General features: G+C 48.6%; 2 protein-coding genes and 1 long non-coding RNA gene across 6 annotated transcripts; 2 read left to right on the forward strand and 1 right to left on the reverse strand.

Annotated features, from left to right (window-relative positions):
* Positions 1 to 1,237: 1,237 nt before the first annotated feature.
* On the forward strand, positions 1,238 to 5,801 carry LOC105496438 (TP53 target 5). Of its 3 annotated transcripts, none has more exons than XM_071079219.1 (5): positions 1,238 to 1,348; positions 2,025 to 2,099; positions 2,296 to 2,426; positions 4,127 to 4,640; positions 5,670 to 5,801. In XM_071079219.1, exons 2-5 carry the CDS (start codon positions 2,025 to 2,027, stop codon positions 5,772 to 5,774), a joined length of 825 nt encoding a protein of 274 aa, XP_070935320.1. In that variant the 5' UTR covers positions 1,238 to 1,348; the 3' UTR covers positions 5,775 to 5,801. The 3 variants fall into 3 exon arrangements, with proteins under 3 accessions (XP_070935320.1, XP_011765154.1, XP_070935321.1); XM_011766852.3 differs by having other exon boundaries at positions 1,316 to 1,452; XM_071079220.1 differs by lacking the exon at positions 1,238 to 1,348 and adding an exon at positions 1,364 to 1,478.
* LOC105496437 (SYS1 golgi trafficking protein) lies at positions 4,126 to 16,174 on the reverse strand. Of its 2 annotated transcripts, none has more exons than XM_071079226.1 (4): positions 16,015 to 16,174; positions 15,637 to 15,801; positions 13,970 to 14,037; positions 4,126 to 5,383 (listed from the first exon to the last, which is right to left on the reverse strand). In XM_071079226.1, coding segments are annotated over exons 2-4 (231 nt in total). In that variant the 5' UTR covers positions 15,799 to 15,801; positions 16,015 to 16,174; the 3' UTR covers positions 4,126 to 5,382. The 2 variants fall into 2 exon arrangements, with proteins under 2 accessions (XP_070935327.1, XP_011765153.1); XM_011766851.3 differs by lacking the exon at positions 4,126 to 5,383 and adding an exon at positions 11,568 to 12,779 and having other exon boundaries at positions 16,015 to 16,164.
* A 27-nt stretch (positions 16,175 to 16,201) lies between these two features.
* LOC139358447 (uncharacterized) lies at positions 16,202 to 21,009 on the forward strand. Its single transcript, XR_011613308.1, has 2 exons — positions 16,202 to 16,324; positions 19,469 to 21,009. It is a non-coding gene; the product is annotated as an uncharacterized lncRNA (long non-coding RNA).
* Positions 21,010 to 21,754: the final 745 nt, after the last annotated feature.

Below are 21,754 nucleotides of genomic sequence, written 5' to 3' on the forward strand. Positions count from 1 at the left end.
TAGATCTGTAAAAAGACCCCCCAAAAACAACAAAAAAGAGAAAACGTAAGCAAGTGTCCTGTCCATAGCTGTTCAATTGTAAATAACAAAAAGAATCTGAAAAATATACTTCCAGTATTCAAAAATTACGGTCCAATTCAGCAAATAGGTCAATGAAGTCATTGATAAATGAGTTAAATTTCAATATCTCTGTTGTTTCACTTTTTCACCTTCTTCTTACTATTTAGTGTAAATGAAAATGCCAACATTAATTTTGGTATTATACTTGTTTATCCACTACAACCATAGGTTGGCTACAAATAGAAGGGTTAGGCAAAATCCAAGAAAAGCATACTGTAAGAAGCAACTCACTAATAGAAGTTACAATAAAGAGTATTATAGGACTTTATTATTTGTTGGTTTTTATCAGTAAAATTTATAATACAAACACATATACATTTTGCTTCAGAGAGCCAATTATTAAACATTTACAAGCACACACACAGTTTCCCCTCCACTAGAGAATGTAAGCTTGAGGGCAAGAATTTTTCTGTTATTCTAGCACTTAGAAAAAAGCACCTGGCAAGGCCAGGCGTGGTGGCTCACGCCTGTAATCCCAGCATTGTGGGAGGCGGAGGTGGGCGGATCACGAGGTCAAGAGATCCAAACCATCCTGGCTAACATGGTGAAACCCCATCTCTACTAAAAATACAAAAATTAGCTGGGCTTGGTGGCGGGTGCCTGTAGTCCCAGCTACTCAGGAGGCTGAGGCAGGAGAATCACTTGAAGCCAGAAGGCGGAGGTTGCAGTGAGCAGAGATCTCACCACTGCACTCCAGCCTGGCGACAGAGCAAGACACTGTCTCAAAAAAAAAAAAAAAAAAAAAAAAAAAAAAAAAAAAGAAAAAAAGAAAAAAGAAAAAGAAAAAAGAAAAAGCACCTAGCATGTAGCAGGCGCCCAGTCAAAACAGGCGACATGACTGAATGGATGAGCATGGTTTGGGAATCCCTGGTTTCACGCGTTGACTATCAGACTTTGTTAGGTTTCCAGCCCACTATAATCTAGCTGGGTTAGATCTAGTGTGGCCTTGAGTACATTATTCAACCTCTTTGAACCTTGGCTTCCTCATTTAAAAAGAGGGGATAATCCTCTTACCTCACAGGGAGGTAGTGACAATGTACACAGCTGTCTGTCACCTATTGTCTGTATTTCTTTCTCACCCTCTACCCCTCACCTCTGCCACATACACACCTTGGAGACCCAGCCCTGCTACTGTCACATTTCAGTGATGTCACAGCTGCAGGTGGTACAGAGCCAGCACCACCATCTGATGCCCAGCCTGAGTGCTGGCTGAACTGAGAGGAGCAGGGTGGGTGCCTGGCACTGGTGTTGCTCCATTCGTCTCTGAGGTCTCACAGCCCCAGCATGAGTCCATCAGCAAAGAAGAGGCCCAAGAATAGCAGGGTTTCCAAGGTCAGACTTGGGACTAGACCCTGGGGGTGAGTCCCTAGAGGGGACCTTAACAAAGAATCACCATGACAAGGACAGGACTTTCCAGCAGGGGAGAAAAGGCAAAGGTGAAGGGTGAAGGGAGGTCAGGAAAGTTAAAATGGTCTCCCAGTTCTGTCCCCAGACCAAGATGACAAAACTCCCAGCCTAGGATTGGTCAAACCATGCTCGGCCAAATGGAGAGGCACATGGAGGAGTACAGGAGGATTTCTCCAGTGTCTCACTCTGTCGCCCAGGCTGGAGTGCAGTGGCGAGATCTCAGCTGGCTGCAGCCTTCACCTGCTGGGTTCAAGTGATTCTCCTGTCTCACCCTCTTGAGTAGCTGGGACTACAGGCACATGCTACCACACCTAGCTAATTTTTGTATTTTTTTCAGTAAAGTCAGGGTTTCACTATGTTGGCCAGGCATCTCAAACTCCTGACCTCAAATGAGCCACCCACCTCGGCCTCCCAAAGTACTGGGATTACAGACATGAGGCACCACGCCTGGCTGATTCCTCTGGATTTATGTCTCTCTCTTATCCTCTGTCCCTCAGATGCAAGATGAGAAACCACAGGACAAGACAGAGCAGCCTCTGAGCAAAGTAATTGAGCGGAACCGTCTGAGAACGGTGAGATGCCCTGTTTTGGTCCCAGCTTGGGGAAGCTCGTATACTTATGCAGTGCTGCCCCTGGTTGCCAGGCTGAGTGGCCCAGGGGAGCCAGCAGGCCGGCCCTTGGCTGAGCGGAGCTAGAGGCAGGCAGGGGAGAGGGAGGCTGTCCAGGAAAGCTGAAGCTTCTATTCATCTGGTTTCTCGACCCCGGCAGGTGTTAAAAAACTTGTCGCTCTTGAAGCTACTCAAGAGCTCGAACCGCCGGATCCAAGAACTGCATAAGCTGGCCAAAAGGTGTTGGCATTCACTGCTCAGTGTTCCAAAGATTCTCCGAATCTCCTCTGGGTAAGCTGGGGCCTGGCCCCCATAATGGACCCAAATGCCGTCTTACTGGGAACAGGCATTGTGCTAAGGAATTTAGAGAACAAGTCTAATTTTCACAAAGCCTCTGTGAGAGAGGTATTTATTAACTCTGTTTTACTCTTGGAGAGCTGAGGCTCAAGAGGTGAAGTGACTTGTCTCACTCAGTTAACTCAGCTGATAAGTGGCAGAGTTAGGATTTGAAGCCATTCCTGTCTGATATCAGAGCTGTGGCCATAACAATGGTTGTAGTCATCCGATTGTGGTGCTCACTCCACCGTGGGGCACTGAGACAGGTCACTCCTCCTCCTCCTCCCCTTGCAAGTCAATATAACCCAGACAGTCACCTGCAGACTGACCCCTCAAATCTGAGGATTAACCTTGCTGAGGCTCAGTTTCTTTATATATATATATATATATATATATATTTTTTTTTTTTTTTTTTTTTAACCATGTCTCCGAGACAAGTTCAAACCGTTTGCTCGTAAGTCACATGAGAGTACTAAGAAAGCAAACATTGGTTGGTGCCTGCTAAGTGCCATCTACTATGCTAAGCACTTAAGAATTTTCCCAGGTAGTTTATTCGTCACAACAATCCTGTTAGGTAGACAGAATTATCCAAGTTTTACAGATAAGGAAGCTAAGGCTCTGAGAGATTAAATATCTTGCCCAAATCACACAGGTGGTAAGAGGCAGAAGCAGAATCTGAGCCCGTTTGTCTGAACCTAACAACATCTGTGCTCTGTAAGCCACTCTGCTTCACTGCCTTCTACTTTACAGAAGTAGTAAGGATCCCAAGTTGTAAGGATCCCAAGTCTGGCATAGAGTGGGGACTCAATCAGCGGGAGCCATTATTATCATCACAGTATTGCCATTATCTGCAGCCCAAGGCCTCATCTCTCTCCACACCCTTGGCTAGGATGGTGTTGCCACTGGGGGGTTTGCAGGGGGCCCAGTCTGTTACAGACACCCTTTGGGAAAGTCTCAGCATTTAATATTTCTGTCAAGGCCATCTTTCTGGGCTCCTCTTTCTCATTTGGCCTCTAGTTGCAGGCAGTCAGGAGACACAGAGCTAGAAGGATCAGGATCATCTAGCCCCATCATTTTCCAACTTAATTTTTTTTTTTTTTTTTTTTTTGGTATGGAGACAGAGTCTCACCATGTTGCCCACGCTGGTCTTGAACAGTTTCTCAACTTTATTAAAGCAGTGAAACCTCTGTTCAAATATCTATTCCCAAGCCCCAGTTGTGTTGTTATGGGCTGGGGGGAGGTATCCTGCCCCCATTCGGTGAGGGGAAGTGACATTGAGACACCTCCTCAGAACCCTAAGGTTTCTTGGAGCACAATTTAGAAAAACTACTAGACTGTTCACTCTCCCACCTGAAGTCCAGAGAGACAGAATTCTAATCTAGTGGCAGATGATGTAGACAATATCCATTCCTAGGGGCCTTAACTACTAGTCATGGCTCTCACCTTCCCAATCTCTCACATCCCTTCTGCCAGTGCTCATCACACCCCCTCATACCAGCACAAGGCCTCTGGGCAACAGAGAAGTTTCTTTGCATGCCCCTCTAGCTTTATTAACAGGCTCCCCTGAGCTGACTACATATCAACTGTCTCGGGGCAAGGCTAGGCAACCAGGGCCTTGGTCCTGCTCTGCTGACTGCCTTTCCTCTCCCTGCCAGGGAAAACAGTGCCTGCAATAAAGCGAAACAAAATAATGAAGAGTTCCAGGAGATCGGGTGCTCCAAGAAGGAACTCAAGTCCAAGAAATTAGAGTCCACAGGGGACCCTAAGAAAAAAGAGTACAAGGAGTGGAAGCCCCAGGTGCAGTCAAGGATGAGTAACAAGGCAAAAACGTCATCGGCGGCAATGCCATGGAAAGAAAAGCATGTAGAGCCTGAGGTTCCAAGGACATCGAGGGATCATGGCTTGAACCTTGGAGCCCAGGGGAGGCAACTACTCACTGAGGGCCCCCGAGTCATCTTCATTAAGCCCTACCACAATAGAACTCCCATGGGGCACATGAAGCAGCTGAATGTAGCTGACCAGTGGATCTGGTTTGAGGGGCTGCCCACACGAATCCACCTCCCAGCACCCCGGGTGATGTGCAGATCCTCCACCCTGCGTTGGGTCAAGCGCCGCTGCACCCGCTTCTGCTCCGCATCACTTGAAATGCCTATGTGGCATCCATACAAGGTGGGTGTGATAACAACACTGCCAGGCTAGGTGAGATGCAAGCCCCAAGCCAGGCCCAGATCTGGGGCCCAGAGTCAGGGCTCAGGATCTGGAGTCTTGAGTGGTGTGTGGATGACAGTGCTGGGAGGCTCCGCCTTCATGTCCAGAGATGGGGAAGCCTTAGACCAACGTCATACAGCAGGGTAGTGACTAGGTTGAGGCCTCTCAGGATACAGCTAGGAGACCTGGGGAAGGAGGCGCACTGAAGTGAGCCTTCATTGCCTGAAGGCCTTAGCAGAGGTGGAAACTGCTGTGGCTCTGAATCTCACAGTCAGAGGCCTACATAAGTGGGTTTAAGGATTTCCAAATGTGGGAGGGGGAGATGGTCAAGTAGGGCTTTGCTGCATCCCATTCCCTCTTAGATCAATTCAACTCTCCATTCATGTTTGATTTATTCATGCCTCAAATAAGATTTACTCTGAACAGACTAGGCATGGTGGCTCACGCCTGTAATCCCAGCACCTTGGGAGGTCAGGGCAGGAAGACTGCTTGAGGCCAGGAGTTCAAGACCAGCCTGGGCAAGATAATGAGACACTGTCTCTACAAAAAATTTAAAAATTAGACAGATGTGGTGGCTTGCGCTTGTAGTGTCAGCTACTCAGGAGGCTGAGGTTGGAGGATTGCTTGAGCCCAGGAGGTCGAGGCTGCAGTGAGCTGTGACTTCGCCACTGCACTCCAGTCTGGGCAAGACAGCAAGACCCTGTCTTAAAAAAAAAGAAAGGAAAAAAAGAGATTTACTCTGAACAGAAAGTTTCTTAGCAAAAAAAGAAGAAAATACTCCAGCCCTTTCGTGGGAGGATTAAAGTCCCATGAAAGGAAGGGGGTGAGTGCCCACCGGGTCTAGCTTAAAGGGAGGCTTTTCCTTTTTAGCAAAGCCATTTCCAACCTACCACAGACACCACAGCACCCTTGTCCCTGCGCCCGCTCCCCAAACGACCAGTGCCCCCTGGGGACAGTCTTAGCATCTAACACCGAGGTTTCTGCTGGCAGGTTGATGTGACCTGGACGGGAGCCAGAGGTGCGAGCAGAGGGTGGAGATCGCGCAGTCAGCTTAAGGGGAGGGATGGGTGGCGAAATTCACGAGTCTACAAATAAAATCTTCCATATGGCACCTAAGATGAATACTGCTTACTCTGCCTGTTTGTCTGGGGCTGGGAAGGATGAAGGAAAGAGGCCTTCGGTAGAGGGAGCCTGTGTCGCGACTTCAGGCTTCCCCCACCTCCACCCCCTGGCCCCGAAGGTCAGTCTAGAACCAAATAAGCCAGCGAGCTGCACCCCTCCCCCACCTCCACGAGCTGGTCTCCTGAGTGGTGCGCTCTATGAAGTCAGGGCGCTCGTGTGCTTCCTGGATGCAAGGTGCCTCACAATCGCCCCGTGAGCCCACAAGAGGAAACCGCGGCACGGAGGCAGAAAGTAACTTGTCCAGGCTCACTCAGCTAGAAAGTGGCAGGAGCAAGGGCTCCTGGTTGCTCCCCATTCCATTTTCCCAAGAAAGGGAAAAGGTGAAATGAGAGCCTGCTCAGAAGTCACGAGGCAGGAGGAATAGCCCCAGCACCCTGTGGGTCATGCGCGTGCATTGCGACCTGATTGTCAAAAACTGATTGTCAAAAACTGATTGCATTGCGGCTGGTGTCAAAAAGTGGATGTCAGCTGGGCCTCCAAATGTGTCGTGCCTTCGTCACAGATCATAGAAGGCACCGGATCAGGCGGAGGAGCTGGTACTGCATCTCTACTGCTCCAGCATGACATGGCAGGTCCACCCTCAATCCAAAGACCTCAACCCCAAGCCCTGGTCGACCCCATCTGGCCGGGGTCACCCTCTGTCGGTAGGAGTCACAGGACCCTAACTTAGACGTTGCGGAGAGGAAAGCCAAGGGAGCCCGAGTTTTCTCCCGACAAAGGCCTCCATATTCCCCAGAGGCAGGCTGCGTGAAGTGGGCGCCCTCGGGAGAGCAGTGGAGCCATTGAGGGGCACACAGCTCTCTGGGGGTGAGGGTCAGGGCAGCGATGAAGATAGATCTCCAGTTTGGGAGAGAGGGAGAACGATTGGATGGACTTCGCCCCCCGCCCCGCCCACTCACACACTCCTCCCCACTATTACTGGGCATCAGCAGCCGCGCGGACCAGCCTGGGCAGAGCCACGGTGCGGGGACTGCTTAGCACACATAGTGGCTGCTGCGCGCTCCCCAGCTCCACCTCCCAGCGCAATCTTCCTGGAGCTCCCCTACGGTGCCTACCTCCGCTCCCACCACCCCGCCACTTCCCGCGCCACCTCCACCCCAGTACCCTCCACTTCCACGGGTCTTCCCACCCAGCTTGCACTCCAGCCCATTTCCTGAACAGTCTCCATTGCGGTTCCCTTGCTGGGTATTTTCAATTCCATCAACTTTCGAAAATAATCTCTACTCACTCTTTCATTCCATCAACCTTTGCGTGAACTTCTGTCCTGAGCGCGCTGTCAGCGACAGTCAAGACAGCGCCCTCCCAGCTAAAAAAACCCGACCCTTTCTGGGGAGCCCCCTTGCACTAGCCTTCATGGGGGCCTGCCCAGGGAGCCCCAAGTGGAGGCTGGATTGGGGTGGGCCTGAGTGAGACTGGCAACTTCACTTTGCTCCAGAGAGCTGGAGTTGGGCCCCAGTTGCCCACTGGGAATGCCACCGAGTATAGGGGAGGGCTGTGTGTGAAGGCGGGGACCCAGCATGGCCAGGGCAGCAAGGGGCAGGCCTGGGAGTGAAGGAATCCCAGCAGTAGGCTCCTTCCACCTCATCCCACCTGCCCAGGCACTTAGGCCTCTGGCCACCTGCCTCCCACAATTCCACAACCGGGGTCTCCCCACTACCAACCTCCCTTTGTTTAACCATTTCAACCTAAAGCTCCTCCTCTGGGCCCAGTAACACTGATTTGGAGAGGAAGCCACCCCAGAAATGGCTGCTTAACAGTTAACTGGGAAAAAATTGAAGTGTGTGAATCTGATTTTATATTGAGTGACTTTTTAGAAGTCACCTGACCTCTCTGAGCCTATTTCATGTTTATAAAATAGTGATACTAATGTCTGTTTCAGGGGGTTTTAAGCAAATCAAGCTTGATGTAGGAGAAGCCAGTTTGTGGGGCACTGAACAAATGTTTGGCCTTTTCTCACGCCACACCAGGGTCATCATCATAAAGCCCTGTGGCCAGTCAGTCCTGGCTCCATTTCTCATCAGCAGCTACCTAACTACCCACCTTTAGGGAGCTATCTACTTGTTAACAAGCCAAATGTATGTTTACATTCACAACCTTTTGCTAATACGGCATATGGCATCTAGATCCCTAAGTCTGTCTATCTCACAATTGTCTGGATCACACATAAACGTAACTGGAATGTGAAAAGAGGATAAGGCAGACAGGCCTAGTTTCCTACCAACTTTGTAACGGGGAAAAAGTTGTTTACTCCCGATCCTCAGTTTGTCTGCAAAATGGGGGAAATAGTGGTGCTTACCTTATTGGACTGAGTAAGAATACACATAAATCACTTTGCAGTACATGCCAGATAGGAGCTCCATACTTGGTAGTGGTACCTAGAGGACTGGCAAGCCTATCCCCCAACATTTGAAAACACAGGCTCAGAAGAAAAATGTCTCCTCTTCTGTAAAATGGATAGGGGGGCGGTAGCCTAATAATTGCCTAGAATTATGGATCACTTCCTACATGTCAGGTGCTGGGCTAAGCGCTTTACACATGACATCTCATTGCATCTTCACGGTAAAACCAGGGAGGGAACACTTTTTCCATTTTATAGAATTAAGTGTTGACTTACCAGAAAAGAAGGCAAAACAAAACTCAGGGAAATAAGTACCATTATTACGCTCATTTTACATATAAGGAACTCTAGGTAAGGGAGATAACATAGCTTACCCAAGATCTCACAGGTAGTAATGGGACTCCAGGACTTTGTACTCCACTGCAGCTCTCTAAAGCCTTTCAGCATTGGACCCCTATGACTGTGACTTGCCCAGGTAGTGGCAGGGCAGGGACTAAAACCCTCAGCTCCCTCTACTCCCTCCTGCCTCAATGCTATTTCTACCACCCTTTACTACTTTCCAACAGAAAACCTTAAGACGGTGGTTTTTAATCTCTCCACAGAAGAGTTCTCTTGTACGCTGATTCTATCCCTATTCCTCCTGCCCTAGGTCCCCAGGGCCCTGCTTCTGAGATTCCGTGGTCCCCGGGCTGCCAGCACAAGGTGTTCCACACCTGTGCACTGACTGCCCTCTGGGCCTGGCAGAAGGAAGCTACTGACCTGGGAGTCACTGAGGAAGGAGTCCAAGGGGATTCCTGTCCAGGGGAGCCTGTTTGAGCTGTGTACCCTCCAGGATGTTGGGAGTCCCGGAGCTTCAGATTGTACCCCCTGATGTCTGCTGGCTGCCATCCTGGCTCTCATTTGGCACTGATATGGACAGGGCTGCCTAGAGCGAGGGGTTAGAAGTACCCTCTGAGCCAGACATCCCTTTTTCCTTTCCTGTTCTCCTTTAAGGGTAATAAACTATTCTGAGCATCAGCTATGTAGGAGTCTCCAGTTTTCTTTCTGAATGGCCCGAGTTCACGTGGTGGGTGGGAAAAAGGGAGGTCAACTTCAGACACCTGGAGAGTTAAGAGATATGCCAACTCAGTAGTGGGCTAGTACTCTCTTATCTAGGTACCACCCTTTATCCTTTGGAAATAGATTTCCCACATTCCTAAGATCACTTGAAAATCTCTGGCCAATGCTGGGCACAGTGGCTCAGGCAGGCCTGTAATCCCAGCACTTTGGGAGGCTGAGGTGGGTGATCACTTGAGAGGCCAAGAGTTCGAGACCAGCCTGGCCAACACGATGAAACCCTGTCTCTACGAAAAATAAAAAAATTAGCCAAGCACGGTGGTGCACACCTGTAATTCCAGCTACTTGGGAGGCTGAAATACGAGAATCGCTTGAACCCGGGAGGCAGAGGTTGCAGTAAGCTGAGATCAGGCCACTGCACTCCAGCCTGGGTAATGAAGGTGGAGTGAAACTCTGCCTCAAAAAAAAAAAAAAAAACAAAAAACAAAAAACCAGCTGGGCTTGGAGGCTCACACCTGTAAAGTCCCAGCACTTTGGGAGGCCAAGGCAGGTGGATCTCTTGAGCCCAGGAGTTCGAGACCAGCCTGGACAAAGTGACAAAGCCCTGTCTCTTAAAAAATATAAATAAATAAATAAATAAATAAATAAATAAATAAATAAATACAAAAATTAGCCAGGCATGGTAGCATGTGCCTGTAGTCCCAGCTACTGGGGTGGGGGGCTGAGGCAGGAGGATCATTGAGCCTGGGAGGTTGAGGCTACAGTGAGCCAAGATCACACCACTGCACTCCAGCCTGGGTGACAGAGTGAGACCCTGCCTCAAAAAAAAAAAAAAAAAAAAAAGGAAATGTCTGGCTATATTTAATGTACTGCATATTAGCTTTTCTTAGAAAGCTAATACTGTTTATAAGGTACTATTCATCCTTGGTATTTAAAAAAAATATGACAGGATAACATGATATGATAAGGTGATAGACTATTTAACCAGACTGTTTAACCAGTCAGAACTTATACATCCCTAAAACTACTGACCTCTTCAAAATGAGCTTATTAATATCACTATCAAAGCCCAAATCCTGGCTCTGCCAGCTCCTAAAAAGTCACCTTGAGTAAGTTCCTTACAGTTCCCTCATCTGTAAGATACAGATGCGTTACTTCTTACTTCAGAGGGTTCTTGTGAAGATGTTGAAAAGAGACATAAAGCACTCACCCCATGCTGCTGGACACCTCTTAAGTACTCAATAGATGTTATTTATTATTAAAATGACAAACATGTCACTGCCATTGCCCTGCCCTCTCTGGAACTCAACTCTAAAAACTGCTTTTATTGTTACTTTAGAAATCACAAAAATCTCATTAAGGTCACATATTTTTGATCCCCAACTATCATGCAGCTCAGTCTCCATAGAACTGAAAAAAAGTTTGGATCACGTGACTTTTGGCCATTTCTAAAAATCAAATTAACACTCAGGGGACAGAGATTTGTCATCACAGAAGATATGCAGAAAAAGTGGCACAAGACCTTGAAGTGAATCCCAAAGAGGTGCTCCAACCACAGATGGAGTAACCACCACCACAGCTGGTCAAGGGTGACAGCAGCCACATGATGGGTGTTCTTTCAAAGTCAGTCACATGCCTGTACAGTTTGTGTTGTTTAGAGGGAAACTGATCAACCCAGGGAAGGTCATCCCAGCTGGTCTTACCTTCTAGACCCTACAGCCAGGATTACCGCGCCCCATTAACAAACTGCTTCCTTCCAACTTGGCCAAGGCACCATGAGTTACTGAGGTGCCTCACCCTAGAACCTTCCCAGTCTCTTCCCAGGCATATTTACTCCTAAACTTTCATCCTGTCAGTATCAACTCCCTACTCTGTAGGGCTGACAGCCAGGAGGTCGGATGGGCTTCTCAGGGAGATAGCAAAACTCATTTGTGTTACCATAACACTGACAGCTGAAAACTGACAGCTCTCTTGGGAAAGCTCCCAAGAAACCAAAGAGGAACAGTGAAGGTTTCAATGCAGAAGTGGGTCTAGACTGTGTGCCACTCCATTGAACATGTTCAGAAATCACTAGCAAGTAGGAAAGGAAACTCAAGAATCACGTGGTTCACCTGAGGCATAGCAGGGGACATTGCAAGTGAAGGAGACAGGATGTAAGAGTTCCCTGCACTGAGTATTTTAACCAAATGGAGGAATGACTCTGGGGTCCAGGAAAGGGAGAAGGTGGCCTAATAATTCTTTAAAGTTCCCTTGCCTGGCTGCGCTGATCTCTCTCAATCTCAACCATGGCATTACAAAGTAAGTACAGGCAGAACCGTGGAAAATACTGTATTTATATACACAGGAAGGACAGCTGCAAGCCCCTTACAGAGGAAACTCTACCCCAAAGAAAAATCTTAGCAGCAAATTCCTATCTCCCTCAGCACTATCAGCACAGCCCAGGCCAGAAGGTTGGGCTTCTTGTCTCTGGGAACCCATCATATCCTTCCCGCCACAGAATTCTAAATAAGGCAGGAAAAAGAACTGGAGTCCAGTGGGAGTTGGGTGCCTGGTCATTCCTAGAAGACAGGCAGTGTCTTTATGATGGTTAGACTTTGAGCAACGCTGGGATTCTTCTCTGGGTCCTATGGCCTGCTATGTTGAGAGCTGGCAGCAGGATGGGGACCTGGCAGAAGGAACTGGAATAAAGTCATAGGTTCTTGGGTGCACACGAACGTGCGTGTAACAGGGCACAGGTTGTGCATTTTCCTTGTGCTTGATGCATCCATCTGCCATCCTCTCCCTGACAGCAGCCTAATACTTGACACCTACATTTCTTTCTGTGGCTCTGGATCCGGAAACCAAGCGTTTCTCCAACATTACTGCTGTGATTTGGCAACAATGCAAAGGTAACAGCTGTCCCAGGGAGGTGAGATAGATGACTAAAGAAGTGGTTTGCTCCAATCAGATATCCTTGATATTTTTTCTCTCTTAAAACAACAAGCTGGTGACAGGTATTGTGGCTCAAAAGTGGCATGGTTCCAATTCTGTTATTATCCTCAAAGAGGTCCCCTTCCTGACCTCTCAGATACCAAGGCTTCAGCAGACAGAGGCCATTCTTGCACCTGTCATGCTGACTGCTACCTGCCTTCTTTGACAGGCCCTCACTATGTCTCCCACACCAACAGACACTTCACATTTCCAGGGTTCCTCTCAGATCTGGGCTGGACCTCATCTGTAGGGTCTGGGCAGCCCAAGGTGTTAAGGGGCCCAAGTGTCAGCAGGATGTCCAAAGGGCCCGATTCTAGACATTGGATTTAGGGGCTGAGTTGAGGGGTATCTCCTTGAGCTCCGTCCGCATGCACAGGTACTCCCCGATGACAGCCATGAGTGCAATGCACACGGCTTGGACCAGCCACCAGGTCAGCGCCGAGGGGAAACGGGAGCTGTAGAACCAGCAGCCCAGGAGGTGAAAGAAATGGACAGTGACAGTGAAATCCAGACACTGCTTTCCTCGCCGGATGAAGTACAGCAAGCCCAGGGCACTGTGGGGAGAGGACAGCAGTGAGTTGTCACTGGGTTGTCCTGGTCTTAGGTTATTTGGGAGGGTAGGGACAATTAGGATGGCAGCATAGTGGTCAGAAGTGACAAGGTAAGTGTGAAGCAAGGGTTATGATATTAGATGCCTGGAAGAACCTGGCGGGTAATGTCAAGAGTGAAGCTGACTGAGTATGAGCTTGATGATTGATGGCAATTGTCACTAGGGGATACTAGGAATTGGTGGGGATTATGACACCCTGAAGCACACATGTTCTAGCTAAAGTGGGGGCAGTAGTTACTTGCATCTAGGCAAATCTTATCATGCTAGAAGGTTGGCCTAGAATCAATCAGTCATTCCATTATTCAAGAGAAGCCAGAAATCTGGATTTTTATATAAAATAGCCTGATTTTCAACTAAGTGAAAAAAATGTTTTAAACACCATGTGTGGGCTGACATCTATGTAAGCCAAATAGAACCTATCTGGAAGACAAATTTAGGTCAAAGTCAGCCCACCAGTTTTCAATCTCCAGTGTAAGGACAAGAATAATAATAACGTGCAAGGCATTGTTCTAAGTCCTTCTTGTGAATTAACTTATTTAATCCTTACAACTATGAGGTAGGTAATATTATTAGCCCCATTTTACTGATGAGGCAACTGTGGTTGATTAACTTGTCCAAAGTCACTAGACTAGTGGTAAAGTTGAGGTTCAATGCCAAATAAGTCTGCCTCCAGAGCCTGAGACCTTGATCACTATGCTAAACTGCCTCTTAAGAGACAGGCAATGATTATGTGTGACCTTAGACGTCACCGAGTCCAACCCCTCATGGACAAAAGAGGAGCCTGAGGCCCATGGCAGGTAACTTGGCCAATGGCACACAAACCAAGAACAGAACTCAGCTCTCCTGCCTCTCGGTCGAATCCTTTCCTCAGCTCACTCCACATCAGGGAAGTTATCTGAGATGGAAGTTGTCTTGCAGGCAGCACAAACATAGTGACATAAGAGCTTTCCAGGTAAGTCAAAATAGCAATGGAAGGAAGCCCATGATACAGCCGGTCCCAGAACTGGCCTCTGTCACCCACCTTACTCCACCACTCCCCAGAAACAAGTGCCAACCTGTCTCATGCTCAAACTTAGGAAGTTAGTCCCAGCGCTAAAAGCCCAAAAGCTGGATAGCCAAACTGGTGATACTCACCAGGTGAGGGCGTTGAGGATGAAGGACATCATGGAGAGCCGGCCTGGAGGGGTGGAAAAGCCCAGGATCTGAGGGGGAATCACAAATGGAAATATGCTGGAGAAGTGACTTGGCAGAGCCCCAGGATCTCAGCAAGCCTCCTAAGGAACAAGCATTCTGCCCGGAGCACAGAAGATAATACCTCCCTTCATTTGTACGGCAGCCTATTTCCAACTAGGTGCTTTCATAGACATCCATTATGGGATTTCATTTGTTTCTCACAGCAGGTGGAAGGGGATTATTTTCATTTTACAAAGGAGGATGTAAAAGCTCAGACAAGTTAAGTTGCCCAAAGTAATAAACACCAAGAGTAAAGTCTAGAACAGCGTTCAGCTGACTATGGCTCCATAGGCCAGGCATCTACTCCCGTACATAAAGTTTTATTGAAACACAGCCATACCTATTCACTTATGTATTTGTCTATAGAAGCTTCTGTGCTACAATGGCAGAGCTGAGTAATTGTGACCTAAAATCCTTACTACTTCACCCTTAAAGGAAAGGTTTGCTGATCCCTAATCTAGAACCCAGGTGGTGTGCATCAGATGGCTCTTCAACAAAGCCCCGCATTCCCACAGCTCTTCCCAGGAGGATGGAGGCTCCTATGACACTACAACTAGGCACATGGTGGGTGTGCAACCTCCACTAGCTAACACAATACTATCAAATGCCAAACATCTGCACCACACTTTCAGCTGACAAAGAAAGGTCTTTGACATACACAATCTTGTATTATCCCTAAAAAAACCTCACAAAGCCATTCTTCTTTTGATTCTTATCACTTTTTGGACAATAACTTGCCCACAGGCTACACAGAGAACAAGCAGCAGGAGCAAGGACTCCACCCCAGGTCTCCTGGCTTTAAGAACTGTGCTCACCACCACACGCCACAGCTGCCTCTTAGCTGTAACAACTTACAGGCCTCCTTTACACTTTACGAAGTACTTTCTTATTCCTAAACCCCTCTGTGCCTTGTAACATTTTGTTGAGGGTGACATGACAGGCGTATTCTGCCCACTTTTCAGAAAAGGCTCAGAAGGGGAAGCAACTTGCCCAAGGTCCCACAGCTAATATTATATGGTTAGGCCTAGATTGAACACTTGCTTTTCTGAATCCAACGCACATGCTCTTTATATTGCATATTGCAGTCCACGACCTCGTTGCAACTAGTCTCATGGTTTTGAAGACAGGAAAACAAGTTCACAGAGGTGACACACAGCTAGTAAGTGGATCTTAAACGGAGGCCTGTCCTGACCCCAAAGTCCAGGCAGTTTCCACTGTACCCGCATGAATGCTCTTTTATCTACTCCTCTCTCCGGTGTGGCACCTGAGAACCTAGCTCAGAGAAGTTAAGTCACTTTCCTAGAGTATCAGAAAGGAAATGTATCACAGTTGCCTGGAACACAGACGTGTTTATTGTATTAACTTCCAGGCCCTTTGCTTTGTACTAATCAGCCTCTGCTGTCATTCCATTTTATGGATGAGGCAACTGAAGCTCAGAAAGGTGAAATCCCTTTCCCAGGGCTACAAAGCAAGAAGGTGACCCAGCCAGGTCTACAGCACAGTAGTGCTGGATCACAAAGCCTAGTCGGGAGGCCGAGACCCCACCCGCGCCAGCCCGGGGACCCTACCTCGGCGTCGAACATCTGGTCCAGCGAGGGGCTGCTTCGCACTAGTCCGTCCACCAGCGCCAGCCACAGGCCCAGCGAGCCATAATACACGGTCTGCATGAGGACGATCTGCGACAGGATCAGCAGCGGGTCCCACACGTAGCTGCGGAACTGACCCGCCATGCCCTGCAGGGACACCAGCCGGGCCTCAGCCAGCGGCCCGTCGCCGTGGCAACGCCGCCCCGCCCGGGAGGAGGGACTGGAACCAAGGGGTGAGCCCATTCCAAGAGTTAGGGGGAAGGCGGGGCGGACAGACCCATTCTCAGAGTGAGGGGAAATCCAGCCCATTCCGGCTGCGCGGCCCCCGCCCGTACACGAGCTCCTCTGGGGTCTACTCACCAGTGACAGACTCGACGATCGAAGTGTTCGAGCGTGGCCCGGCCTCACCCGCTGGCTCCCAAAACAGCGCTGACAGACATGACCATGGAGGAGAGGCGCTGCCGGCCTAGAGAGGCAAAGCTCCAGCGACCGCAGCGGCGGGAGCGACTCCGTAGGAAAGAAGCGTTTCCGGGGAAAGCTGCGGAGGGGCGGGGCTGAGATTGCGCAGGCGTAGTGGGTGCAACCTTTGCCTGAACCGCCTGAACAAGGTACTAGCAGCCGGATAGCGAACTGAGCACATGCGCAGAAGGAAGAGTGAAGGCAAACGGAAGTGAGGAACGAAGGCCGCAGAGCTTGCGCGCCCTCTAGGGGGAAATTTTTTTTAAAGGAAGGCGGCTGGGGAGAGGGAGGTGGGGTGGATTAGGACGCAGTAATGATGTTTGGGAATTAACGAGGTGATAAACTGTGTCGCTATTTTCAGCCTACATTCTCAGTGTTTTCTCCCAGTTAGAGTCTGATAGCTTGAAATGGACCTGCAAGCTCCTCCACTTAGGAGTTTGCCACTGTGCCCGCTATACGGATAGTTAAGCTAATGGCCAGAGAAGGAAAGCAACATACTGTTTCAACGACACAGTTAGTAGCAAAGTAAGGATTAAAATTCAAGTGTTGGCCGGGTGCGGTGGCTCATGCCTGTAATCCCAGCACTTTGGGAGGCTGAGGTGGGCGGATTACCTGAGATCGGGAGTTCGAAACCAGCCTGACCAACATGGAGAAACCCAGTCTCTACTAAAAATACAAAATTAGCCGGGCGTGGTGGCGCATGCCTGTAATCCTAGCTACTCGGGAGGCTGAGGCAGGAGAATTGCTTGAACCCGGGAGGCAGAGGTTGCGGTGAACCAAGATTGTGCCATTGCACTCCAGCCTGGGCAACAAGAGCAAAACTCCGTCTCTAAATAAATAAATTAAGTAAATTAAATTCAAGTGTTCCTCAACACTACAACATTGATTTCACACCCACTGGGTGGCAGGAAGGCTAGAACATGTACATGTAAGACAGTCCCTGCCCTGAGACACAGTTGAACTACATTAGAAGGCAGAGTAGTGGGTGTTTTAAAATGTGGGTGCCAAATGGGAAAAAGCACAGATTCTGAAGTTGCACCTAGGAGTAAATCCTGACCCTCTCTGCTGCCATGACTATTTTATCTATCTTCCAAATCCGAATGGTGGACAGTCAGTAAATATTTGCTGAATGAGTCAAGAACAGAGAAAGCAACAGCAAGTCGATGACTCACTTATTCCTACTCCAGCAGAAGAAAACTCATCAACTTCATTGATCCTAGGTTCCCCCTCCCTGGAGTGGAAAGAAGGGAAGTAACTGGTTCCAGGAAAAGAATTTGGGTTTTAGGGCCAGCTATGCCACCCAGTGTGACCAGGAAGCCACTTCCTTCTTTAAACCGCAGCTTCCCTGTTTATGAAATGAGGAGTTGGACATGATTAACGTTTTCCACCATTTAATCTACCTTCCAGTAATTATTTTCTTATTAAAAAAAAACTTAGGCCCGGCGTGGTGGCTCACGCCTGTAATCCCAGCATTTTGGGAGGCTGAGGTGGGCAGATCACGAGGTCAGGAGGTTGAGACCATCCTGGCTAACACGGTGAAACCCCGTCTTTATTAAAAATACAGAAAATTAGCCGGGCGTGGGGGTGGGTGCCTGTAGTCCCAGCTACTCAGGAGGCTGAGGCAGGAGAATGGCGTGAACCTGGGAGGCAGAGCTTGCAGTGAGCCAAGATCGGCCACTGCACTCCAGCCTGGGGGAAAGAGTGAGACTCCGTCTCAAAAAAAGAAAAAAAAAACTTATCAAAGAGCCATGTAACTGCCAATCAGAATTTCTGAACGGCTTGTGTTAGCCATGTTATCACCTTGAGCTGATACAATTCCAGACAAAAGTAAAGAAACCTGAGACTTTATTGAGAGTATGCGATTGTCCTTATCATTTGGAAATACCCTGAACAGTTGACTTGGACACCAGTTTGGGAGTTACTAAGGCCCAAAGATCTCTTAGGTGCTTTCCAGCTCAACCATTCTTTAAGGCACCTCAATTCAGTTCAACAAATATGTATTCAAATTCCTCTAGTTCACTGATGATGCACATGGATAGTGTTTCTGAGAAAACATCTGTTTCTTAAGTGTTTACATGATCTTGTTTAATCCTCACAATCAGAAAATACAGCTATTATCCCCTTTTTATAGGAGAGGAAACTAGGCTATGGGGGAGGTGGTGTGACTCTCTAGGTCAGAGAGCTCACGGGGAGCAGAGCTGAGATTCAAATTCAGGACAACTGACTCCAAACATCAAGATGCCTTTTAGTTTAGTTTTGGTTTGGTTTAGTTTGGTTCTTTGAAACAGGGTCTCACTGTGTCACCCATGCTGGTGTGCAGTGGTGCAGTCATGGCTCACTGCGCCCTCAAACTCCCAGGCCCAAGCCTCAGCCTTCCAAATAGCTGAGACCATAGGCATGTGCCACCACACCTGGCTTTTTTTGAAATGGACTCTTGCTCTGTCGCTCAGGCTGGGGTGCAGTGGCATGATCTTGGCTCACTGTAACCTCCGCCTCCCAGGTTCAAGCGATTCTCATGCCTCAGCCTCCTGAGTAGCTGGGATTACAGGCATGTGCCATCATGCCCAGCTAATTTTTGTATTTTTAGTAGAGACGGGATTTCACCATGTTGGCCAGGCTGGTCTGGACTCCTGACCTCAAGTGATTTGCCCCTCTCAGCCTCCCAAAGTGCTGGGATTATAGGCATGAATCACCACGCCTGGCCCACACTTGACTTTTTTAATTTTTCAGTTTATTTTATTTTATTTTTTTGTAGAGACAGGGTATCCCTATGTTGTCCAGGCTGGTCCTGAACCCTGGGCTCAAGCAATCCTCCCACCTTGGCCTCCCAAAGTGTTAGGATTACAAGCATAAGCCGCTGTGTCCAGCTGAGATGCCATTTTAGAATAAAAAAGAGGAAAGAAGGGAGGAAGGGAGGGAGGAAGAGGGAGATGAAGGAAGGGAGATAGTAAAATAGTCAGGTGGTGGAGTAGCAGGAAGTGGAAAAGGGGCAGTGAATCTCTCTGCTCAGTTAGCCCTGAGGTGAGGGATTAGGGAGAAATGGGAGGAAAGGCTTAGGAAAGGCTTAGGAAAAGGGTGACAATAGCCAGGGCCGATGTCTTCCTTGCAGGTGCTGGAATGCGTAGCTCTTCCTGGACTCTGCCCCCTTCACGTCACAGCTGGGCCCACTCCACCCCATCTCCTCCCAATAGGGAAGGCCCTCCCTACCCATTCTGCTGAACTAGAAAACACAGGTAGCTTTCGACATTAGGGCTGGTTGGAATGTCTGATGTCATCCCTGGAGTCCGGAGCTCACCTCTGGGCAAAACCCAATGGGCGTGCAAGCTAACCTCCCACCCTTTCCTTTTCCCTTCAGGAATTCAGTTCTTGGATTCCCGCCTTGCCAAGCTTCAGAAATGCATACCATCCTCTGTCTTAATTTGGATCCAAGAAGGAAACCAAGAGCTGGGGAAAATCATGGCAACCCCCTTGTTTAGCTTCAGTGGCCCATCTTGAAATTTGAACACAAGCAGTCTGCTTCAGGCCATAGAGTCTGAACTAGAGCCCCACTGGCTTGCTATGTTACCTTGGGCGAGTCCCCGGTGGGTCCCAGTATCCCAAACTATCAAATGAAAGAAGAGGGACTCCAACTTGCAGATGTTGTCGTGGAGCTGTGCCATCTGAATCACCTGAGGAACATATTGGATATTCAAATTTCCAGTCCTTGTTTGCAAACCTAAGTCCAAATCTCCCAAAGCAGAATTGTGGAGATCTGCATATTTAAAGAGCTCCCCAAGTGATCCAAAGGTGCACCCACATTTGGTAACTACAGCACAAGATGATCTGTAGTTGACCCTAAACCAGCTCCTTCGTCCAACAGAAGACTGCTCTGTGACCTTGGCGAGTCACATTCCGGCTTCAGGGTTTTTTTCCATCTGTAATATGAGGGGTTTGGATTTGAATAGCCGGTCTCCAAGGGTTCTTCCTACGCTGCCAAGTCTGTGGTTCCAAACTTATGAATGAAATGTTAAACTTTAGGTCAGAGGCAGAGTGACGAACAGCCACAAGCTGGGACAAACTGTCCTCTGGGTGGAGGGGAGGGGAGTGCCTCTGGTCACTTGGTCTCTTCCGTCACTCTCACACTGGGGCCCCACTGCGTGCATGTAAGGACAATCGCTAAGGTCACCTTCTGAATCCACCCCCATAAATCCCTTGGGAAATGTTCTCCCATAGGTCCATAGGCTTGAGAGCCCTGCTCAGATTCGAATCCTGGCTCTCCAGCTGTCTTGCTGTCCTGCTGGGTGACCTTGGGAAAGTTACTTCATGTCTCTGAGTCTCAGTTGGTTTCCTCTTCTATAAAGTGGAGTTCAGAATAGTACCCATGTTATGGGCTGTCCTGAGGGTCAAACGTGTGCCTAGTCCACCGCCTGATGTGTAGTTGGCGATATGTTAACATCAGCAATGATAATATGATTGTTATTATTTCTTCCTTTGGAATGTGGGAACGGAAATGCCTGATCTCAGATTTATGGCAAGGATCTAACAATGTATCAGACAAAACAAGCCCGGTGGCTGGCCCATAGTAGGATCACATTAAATGTGGTACCTTCTCTTCCTCCTGTCACCCCTACTCTCGTGTTCTCTAGATCCCTCCCTCTCTCCCTTCCTCCCTGGCTAGGCTGCCCTACTGCCCTGCTCCCATGTTTCCTTTCTGGGAATATTTGATGAAGACACTTCAGTAGAAACACGTGTCTCAGGGACAGGTTATGCAACTCTGTGCTCACAGTTTTTTGGAAATCCCACGTGGGAGGCTTGGAGTTGGCTGCCTGTCCTCTGCATCGGTGACCATCCTGGACTCTGGCCAGTGAGTTCCTCTCTTAGAAGGGAAACTGGAGAGAGAGCTCATTAGCTGCCTGTTTTCTCCTCAGACTGAAAACCCCTTTGTTACCCAGGTTGCTTTAAGTGCTGTTTGTGTCTGTGTTTGGGGAGGAACATTTGCTGAGCATCTACTGTACGACAGGCACTTATATAATTTAATCCTTATTTAATTTCTAAAACAAGCCTGTGAGTTGAGAACTATTAATAGCCCCACTGAACACATGCAGATTCTGAGGCTCAGAGAAGGGGCATTTACCCAAAGCCATGCTGCCAGTGAGTGGTAGAGCTGAACTCCAACCCAGGTCAGTTTGACTCCACACACTATTCCTTTTCAGTGTGTAACAAAAAGTGCACTGGAGGCTGGGCGAGGTGGTTCACCCCTGTTCAACACTTTGGGAGGCTGAGGTGGATGGATCTACCTGTAATCAGGAGTTCTCGGCCAGCCTGGCCAACGTGGAGAAACACTGTCTGTACTAAAAATACAAAAATGAGCCAGGAGTGGTGGTGCATGCTTGTAATCCCAGCTACTTGGGAGGCTGAGGCAGGAGAATGGCTTGAACCTGGGAGGCAGAGGTTGCAGTGAGCTGAGGTCGCACCACTGCACTCCAGCCTGGTTGACAGAGTGAGACTCTGTCTCAAAAAAAAAAGGGCACTGGACATTACAGTCACATACAGCTTACATCTACCTGACCTTATCTTATTGTCACAACAGCCCCAGGGATGTAGTTATAAACATTGTCCCCATGTTACAGATTAGGAAACTGAGGCTTGGAGAAGGAAGCGA

This window comes from Macaca nemestrina, chromosome 15 (genome assembly GCF_043159975.1).
Source record: "Macaca nemestrina isolate mMacNem1 chromosome 15, mMacNem.hap1, whole genome shotgun sequence".
Classification (NCBI taxonomy): domain Eukaryota; kingdom Metazoa; phylum Chordata; class Mammalia; order Primates; family Cercopithecidae; genus Macaca; species Macaca nemestrina.

Excerpts from the sequence above, each read along its gene's own strand:
- LOC105496438 (XM_011766852.3), top strand. The coding sequence starts at position 1,405 with ATGAGTCCATCAGCAAAGAAGAGGCCCAAGAATAGCAGGGTTTCCAAG. Across the intron at positions 2,427-4,126 it reads ATTCTCCGAATCTCCTCTGG|GGAAAACAGTGCCTGCAATA; the intron begins GTAAGCTGGGGC and ends TCTCCCTGCCAG. Across the intron at positions 4,641-5,669 it reads CTATGTGGCATCCATACAAG|GTTGATGTGACCTGGACGGG; the intron begins GTGGGTGTGATA and ends TTCTGCTGGCAG.
- LOC105496437 (XM_011766851.3), bottom strand. The coding sequence starts at position 15,798 with ATGGCGGGTCAGTTCCGCAGCTACGTGTGGGACCCGCTGCTGATCCTG. Across the intron at positions 14,038-15,636 it reads ACCAGATGTTCGACGCCGAG|ATCCTGGGCTTTTCCACCCC; the intron begins GTAGGGTCCCCG and ends ATTCCCCCTCAG. Across the intron at positions 12,780-13,969 it reads ATCCTCAACGCCCTCACCTG|TGCCCTGGGCTTGCTGTACT; the intron begins GTGAGTATCACC and ends CTCTCCCCACAG.